The sequence below is a fragment of the Coturnix japonica genome, chromosome 1, assembly GCF_001577835.2.
Source record: "Coturnix japonica isolate 7356 chromosome 1, Coturnix japonica 2.1, whole genome shotgun sequence".
In the NCBI taxonomy this organism is placed as follows: Eukaryota; Metazoa; Chordata; class Aves; order Galliformes; family Phasianidae; genus Coturnix; species Coturnix japonica.
In genome coordinates, this window is record NC_029516.1 from 120,597,937 (window position 1) to 120,605,742 (window position 7,806).

The 7,806-nt window shown below is 43.9% G+C and overlaps 1 protein-coding gene across 5 annotated transcripts in view; it reads left to right on the top strand.

Moving 5' to 3' along the window:
- LOC107306797 (interleukin-1 receptor type 1-like) overlaps positions 1-7,806 on the top strand; it is a 20,312-nt gene that overhangs the window by 3,796 nt on the left and 8,710 nt on the right. For 2 of the 5 annotated variants that reach the window (XM_015850162.1, XM_015850148.2), the window contains exons 3-5: positions 770-1,872; positions 3,027-3,207; positions 5,086-5,152. In XM_015850162.1, the coding sequence (XP_015705648.1) occupies positions 3,166-3,207; positions 5,086-5,152 (109 nt within the window). In that variant the 5' untranslated portion in view covers positions 770-1,872; positions 3,027-3,165. Of the gene's footprint in view, positions 1-769; positions 1,873-3,026; positions 3,208-5,085; positions 5,153-7,169 lie in introns of those variants that run through there. The other 3 variants (XM_015850169.1, XM_015850155.2, XM_015850186.2) reach the window with 2 other exon arrangements.

Here is a 7,806-nt window from a genome sequence, read left to right on the forward strand (position 1 = left end):
TAAAATTATGCTAGCTTTAGATTTACTCTGCTCAGTTTCTTTTGAGAAAGAGATAGTTGACTACAATTGGCTACAAACTATGTAGCTAAAAACACTTCTGGGTGCCTCAGAGACGTTGTGTGACTACAGTCTCTTTTCATTTACTAGCACCAGATAACACACAAGTCTATAGAATTCTATAATTTCCTTTTAAAAAGTAGCAATTACATTTGCTTGCCAGTACCACTTGTTCCAAAACAAAGTAAAAGAAACCTTCCCCCACCCAAAAAAGCCCCACAGGTCAAGAGTGGTTTGTGCTAGTACCCTAGGTTAGGTCTATACAAGTAAGCATCACCTTGATTTTTGCAGGGTAAATCAGCTAGTGTTCAGGACATGGTGTCCACCCAACGTTACTGTTAGGCAGCTTCCTTCCCACCCATACTTGTTCTTGGTCTGCTGGGAAGTACTCCTGGTGACTACAACCAATGTGTACATCACTCAGTGTCAGCTAATGGACTTCTCTGGTATTCCCTGCCAGTTTTATCTTTTATCAGCTGTGTTCTATATTTCAGGAACAACATATGCCCAGACTTTGCTGTCTCATGAATGGATGTTCCTCCAGATTAACTACTAATGAAGTTTAGCAGAATACTGATTCATATCAGTCCCTGAAAAGTTGAATGACTGAATATTTCTCATTTTACCTATTATTCTGATAAGTTTAACATATTTTTTTACCAAATTTATTTATTTATTTATTTATTTAATTTTTCTATTCTTGGTGTTACAGTGAAGATATGAGAAAAAGGAGTACCTCATACAGGAGAACCTCTAATGTGCATCACAGAATCATTAAGGCTGGAAAAGGCCTCTCAGATCATCTTGTCTAACTATCAGCCCATTCCTATTGTGCCCACTAACTACGTCTCTCAGTGCCACGTTCTTGAGCATCTCAAGGGACAGCGATGCTACTACCTCCCTGGGCAACCTGTGCCAGTGCCTCACTGCTCTTTCTAAGAAGGAAATTCTCCTAACAACCAGCCTGAACCTCCTCTGAAGCAACTTGGGGCCATTCCTTCTCATTCTATCACTGTTAAAATACAGTTGGCTTCAGCCTACTGATCCAGTGTATGTCACAGTGTGCCTCCAGCTATCACCACATCCCTTGCTTTGGTGGAGGACATGTGCAGGCATAGCAGGGCGTAAACTCTTATCTGTGGTTATCATGTGGTGAGCAGGATGGCAGGTTAGATTATATTTGGTAAATGCAATTTAGTACCAGAAAAACAGGGAGGGAGGGGCAGCACAAGATTATTCTCCATAGAGAACTTTGTAGCTGGCTTAGCAAACGTGCTTACACTGTACTTTTAGCAAGGATGAGAACCTGTCTTGGCAGTTCCACAGAGCCCAGATTTCTGCTTGCTTTGGGAGGAACCTTTGCTATGCCTTGCTGTGTGTTTTGGGGTCAGTCAGTCAGTAACAACACGGCATTAGAATGACCCTGTGTAATTCTGTTCACAGCAGTGGTATGTGAGTGAAGCAGTGAACCGAGGAACACTGGTGCAGTGCTACCAGGGCAGCAACAAGCTTAGTTAAGCTCCGAATAAAGAAATAAATAAATAAAAGGGGAAAATAAATAAATAAATAAATAAATAAATAAATAAATAAATAAATAAATAAGAAAAGCAAACCAACGAGTGACTGCCTGTTGCGATTGCAGCTAAAGCAACCACACGCCGGGAGGGGAAAAGGGGAGGGAAGCCCAGCGCTGACGTGAGGCCGCCTCAGCAGCTTAGGCAGGGTGCGGGAGGCTTCGCCGATTACTGCTGCCACGACACGGAGCCTCTCCGCCTCCGTCAGCCGTACACGGCCGGGCTGGGAGCCCAGCGACAGGTAGGCAGCGGTGGGACTTCCCCCGGCAAGGACGGCCCGTGGCCGAGGGGCTTTTTTGTGGTGGGAGTCCGTCCCTGCACTGGGAGGGAGGGGGCTGCCGTCCTGAACTGGGACCCGCATGTCCTAAAAGGGAGTCGGTGGTTCATAGAATAATGGCTAAAAATAGATGGGGGTGAGGCCCTCGCTTTTGTAAGTGGCCCCGTATGTGTGTGCAGACACAGCTCTTGTACGTGTGTGTGTGTGTGTGTGTGTGTGTGTGTGCTACAGTGGGGAAGGAACGCAAGTGTTTGTCACAACCATTTTACCTGTATCAGAGGGGAGAGGCTTGATAAAGCTCTCATGATGACTCATAGCATACCTTGCAGTCAGTAGGAGCGGTTAAGGTATATGTATTTGATGATTTATGTAAAAGAAATATCTGTTAGTTCTCTACTGGTCAGGCCTCACGTAGAGTACTGTGTCCAATTCTGGGCTCCCCAGTACAAAAAAGACAGAGATCTCCTGGAGAGAGTCCAGTGGAGGGCCACAAAGATGATAAAGGGGCTAGAGCATCTCCCACGTGAGGAAAGGCTGAGTAACCTGGGTATATTTTGCCTTGAGAATAGAAGACTCAGTGGGGATCTGATCAATGTCTATAAATACCTAAGGTGAGGGAAGCAAAGGGATGAGGCCAGACTCTTTCCAGCCATGTGTGGTGATAGGGAAAGGGGAAGCAACCACAAACTGAAGCATGGCAAATTCCACACAAATGTGCATAAGAACTTCTTCGTGGTAAGTGTGATGGAGCACTGGAAAAGGCTGCCCAGGGAGGTTGTGGACTGTTGCGCATTTTAATCCATCCATGTGATTGAATAAGGCAGTCAAAGTATCTTAGGTGTGCAGTAATTCCTGTGAGCCAAAGTTCTGACGAGGCTAGGTGTCTTGTTTCATTTTTTCTCCCTTTTTAATTGACCAAATCGACTTTGAAAGGACTAAACAGCAGAGGAATAGCTGATTGTACTAACTTAGTCTCAGATTTTTATGAAAATTTTGCCTTACATGTGCTGTCATGGATGCTGCCATTGTAATTCAGTTGCACATATCAGCAAAAACCTTTATTTCACTCTCTTTGTTCACCTCTCTTTCCCTCAGTTGACGAGATTATTTTCTTCCAGGCTGAAACTTTGTGGACATGGCCTCAGATACAAGGAGTTTTTTCCCCTCTAGAAAATATGGGCAAAGATAACACCAACTGGTTGCGGTCCTGAGTGGTAAAGCTCTGCAGTTCAATTGCAAGATCAAGATGTGGACAAAATGGCTGGGAAAAAGAAGAAATCTATGTCATGGCAGAATGTGGTAAGCAAAACATTTGCATTTGAGTTTGCAGTCATTCAAAGTTTTTCGTCATGAGTTATGCAAAGACATGTATTCATCTATTCGTAGCGGCAAAAAACTGCTTGGGAAAGAATTTGAGAACACATGACAAAGAAACACTGTAATAAACAGAACTTAGGAAGTGCTGATCATGCAAAAGTTATTAAGACAATACCTGGTCATTACTAAAGTTCATTCAGTCCTGTTTTCTCTCACATCTGTTTCCACTGAAGTATTGTCATCATCTTTAAAATTTAGGTATAGAAAACTTAAGAATTAGTCTGTTCATTGCAATTCATGAAGAAAGTTGAAGCCTTTGTACAAACACACATAAACTCCCTCTAGTGATTAGGACCTCTATGTGTTTATTGTTAGGTTCAGCATTCTTTTGAGGGAAGACACTCCTCCTTATGAGCTGTGCAAGAAATGACGTGCCTGGTAATTAGAGCAGAAATTTGCAACAAGGAGGTAGGGAAAAGAAGGGGAAGGAGGAAAGCAGGCACTGCAAGAGGCAGTGAGTATGACTCAATGCATGGCATGCTCCCAAGTCAATTTGGTGAAGAAAGACAGGGCAGCTGGAAGTGTCATCTTTAGCTTTTGCATAAGCTGGTGATAAGATAAAGACTTTTAACAGGATTGGATTATCCAGATTGTTCTTCAGTGTGAATGACTGCATTTCTGCTTTTATAGTTGTGTAAAAAAGTAGGTATCTGCAGCAGGTAGCTGTGTAGAAACTGTTGTGAAAATGGAAATAGCAAAAGTGTTGATAAATTATTAGGAAGTAGTATAGAATACATCATGTATTCACTTTATTGATCTGTAGTGCACATATATTTTGATGACTGGATGTCATTTCTGGTCTCCCTTCCTCCTCTCAGACAAGCCATAGCGTACCTGGAGAACTGGAAATAGTTGAGGTGGGGAGGGAGTTCTGGAGGGCACCTTGTCCAAACTCTGCTTCATCAGGGCTGCCCACATTAGGGTGTCTAGGCCCATATCCAGGTGGCTTCTGCTGGTCTCTAAGGAGATACAGAAGAGAGTGCTAAAGATGATCACAAGTGTGAAATCAGATTCCATCTAAGGGTCAGTTACAGAGAATTGATAAGCCTGGGGAAACAAGAGCTGGAGAGGAGTGTACTGGAGATGTACAAAATCCCAAGTGCGTGATGTGCACAATAGGAAATATTCACTCTTTTTTTTTTGCTTTGTTCATCAAGTACAATAAATGGGGGCTGTCAGGGGAGATGAGCAGGTAAAATGCTCAGAATAAGTGAAGGCAATTCCTGTGTTTTCTGTGTCAGTATATGAACTTAAGGGCTCTTTGCCAAAGGATGTTTCTATGAGTTCAGAGGGTGCTGCGAGGGAATCTACTGAGGGCCACCAGCTATTGAGAAACTAACTGTAATGTCATAAATTGATGAAGTGAGGGAGACTGATAAGGATGTCTGTATATCCTTGTTCTTTTGTTCTCAAGACATCTGCTGTTGGCCACAACTTGAAACAAAACACTGCTTTAAGAGGGGCCTCTGATCTTGTTGGCACAGACGTTCTTACCTATGTTTCCCCTTTATGTTCAGTCAGAAGTTAGTCTTCCAGTTCTAGGAAAATACATTTTGTTGTGGGATGGCCCTGTAATTATTACTTTTTAGTCCTGGAGGTGGTTTCGTTTTCCTGTAAGGCAGATAGTTCCTTTTACTATGCTACAGGCATATAACACATGTTGAAAACCTTGTGTAAGAAAAGTAAAGCTTATAAAAGACTCCAGATTGGTAATAGAAACTGTAATGCACGTGTTGGTTTTCAGTTATAGAAGTTTATCTTGGAAACCACTAATTTAAGGGTTTATTTCCTTTTCTGTAGGGAAACATGACAGCAAGAATATTTTCCTGTAAGATCACAACAGCTTTTCTTTCTTTAATTATTGCAGGTAAGTTAATTGGTGACAATAGAAAGTCTTATTCTGTAATTTAATTTTTCACACAAGTAATATTGTTGTGGGTTTTTTGTTTTTTTTTGTACAAATGGCTGTGAAAGTCAAATTTATGTGCATGTTAATGAGGTTTTTTAAACAGTTCTGAAAGTAGAAACCTATAAAACAAATAAAATATGACATTTTATGTACTGACTGCAACACTTAAGTTGGAAGACACCACTTGAGAACATTTAATTCAGCCTCCTTGCTCAAACAATGGTGACCCACAACAGTTTGTCCGTAGTGTTTGATCAACTTCTCTGTTAAAAGGAAAAAAAAAAGAAAAAATAGAGGAAAAAAAAGTTTTCTTGTGTTCAGATGGAATCTCACAATGTAGGCCCCTTGTATCTTGTCCTGTCAGGGGGCACTGCTGTGAAGGATCTGGCTCCCTCTTCTTTATTCTCTCACATCAGTGGTATACATTTGCACGCTGGTAGGATCTGCCTCACTACTGTTCATCTTCTCCAGTCCCAGCTCTCTCAGCCTGCCTTCATGTGAGAGACTTCCACTATCCTAATAATCTTGGTGGTCCTGAGCTGGACTTGCTCCAGTAAATCCATGTCTCTGCTATACTAGGACGTCCCACCCCAGATTTGTCTCACCAGTGCTGAATAAAGTAAGATTCATCTCCCTCAGCATGTTGCCCACCAGGACCCCAAGGTCCTTCCTCGCAGAGCTGATTTCTTGGGTAGCCTCCAGTATGTGCTGGTTCCTGGGGGATTTCTCCCCATATGAAGGACTTCACATTTCCCTTTGTTGAACTTCATGAGGTTCCTGTTAGCCCATTTCTCCAGCCTGTTGAGATTCCTCTGAATGGCAACACAATCTTCTGATTATTAACTGATTAAAGGAATTGTAATTTTCTTGGAATTGTAGAATCATAGAGTGGTTTGGATCGGGAGGGACCTTTAAGATCACCTAATTCTAACCCCCTGCTATAGGCAGGGGTACCACCCTCTAGGCCAGGTTGCTCACAGCCCTATCCAGCCTGACTTTGAATGCTTCCAGGAAGGGGACATCCACAGCCTCACTGGGCAACCTGTTTCAGTGTCTTAGGATCGCAGAATCACAGAATCATAGTGGTTGGAAGGGATCTCCAGAGATCATCGAGTCCAACCCCCCTGCCAAAGCAGGTTCCCTACAACAGGTCACACAGGTAGATGTTCAGGCGGGTCTTGAATATCTCCAGAGGAGGAGACTTCACAACCTTTCTGAGCTGCCTGTTCCAGTGCTCCGTCACCCTCACCATAAAGTTCTTGTGCACATTCATGCGGAACTTCCTATGCTCCAGTTTCTGGCTGTTTCCCCTTGTCCTGTCTCCACACACTGCTGAAAAGAGCCTGGCCTCGAACCTTTGTCCACTACAACTCAGATATGGACCTCAGACCTGGATCAGGTCCCCTCTCAGTCTTCTTTTCCCAAGGCTAAACAGACCCAGTTCACTTAGCCTTTCTTCATAGGGGAGATGCTCCAGGCCCTTCACCATCTTTGTGGCCCTCTGCTGGACTCTTTCCAAGAGATCCCTGTCCTTTCTGTACTGGGGAGCCCAGAACTGGACACAGTACTCCAGATGAGGCCTCACCGGGGCAGAGTAGACGCGGAGGACACATCCCTCGGCCTGCTGGCCGTGCTCTTTTTAATGCACCCCAGTATGCCATTGGCCTTTTTGGCCATGAGGGCACACTTCTGGCTCATGGCCAACCTGTTGTCCACCAGGACACCCAGGTCCCTCTTCGCAGAGCTCCTCTCCAGCAGGTCATCCCCCAACCTGTACTGGTGCATGCAATTATTCCTCCCTAGGCGCAAGACTCTACACTTGCTTTTGTTAAAGCTCATCCAGTTTCTTATTGCCCAGCTTTCCAGCCTGTCCAGGTCTCACTGAATGGCAGCACATCCTTCAGGTGTGTCAGCCAATCCCCCCAACTTCGTATCATCAGCAAACTTGCTGAGGGTGGCCACTATCCCCTCGTCAAGGTCATTGATGAAGATGTTGAACAAGACCAGACCCAGCACCAACCCCTGGGGAACACTGCTAGTTACAGGTCTCCAACTGGACTCTGCACCACCAGTAACAACCCTCTGTGCTCTGCCAGTCAACCAGTTCTCAACCCATCTTACTGTCTACTCATCTATCCCATGCTTCCTCAGCTTTTTTATAAGGATATTGTGGGAGACAGTATCAAAAGCCTTGCTGAAATCAAGGTAGACAACATCTACCGCTCTCTCCCCATCCACCCAGCCAGCAACAGTGTTATAGAAGGCTACCAGGTTGGTCACACATGACCTCCACTTGGTAAACCCATGCTGACAACTCCTGATAACCTCCTTTTCTTCCTGATAACCTTCTTTTCTTCTCACCATCATCACAGAAAAGTATACCTTCCTAATATCTAGTGTAAATCTACCCTCTTCCAGTTTAAAGCCATTTCCCTTCATCCTGTTGCTACATGACCTTATAAAAAGTCCCTCCCCAGCCTTTCAGGTACTGATAGAAGTACTTGAGGAAAATGCTACTTTGACATGTATGAACACCCTTTGGAAGCATTAGCTCTGTCTTTACTGATGGCCAGAAAAGCAGAATTCTTGGGAAAGAGTAAAAATTGAAGCTT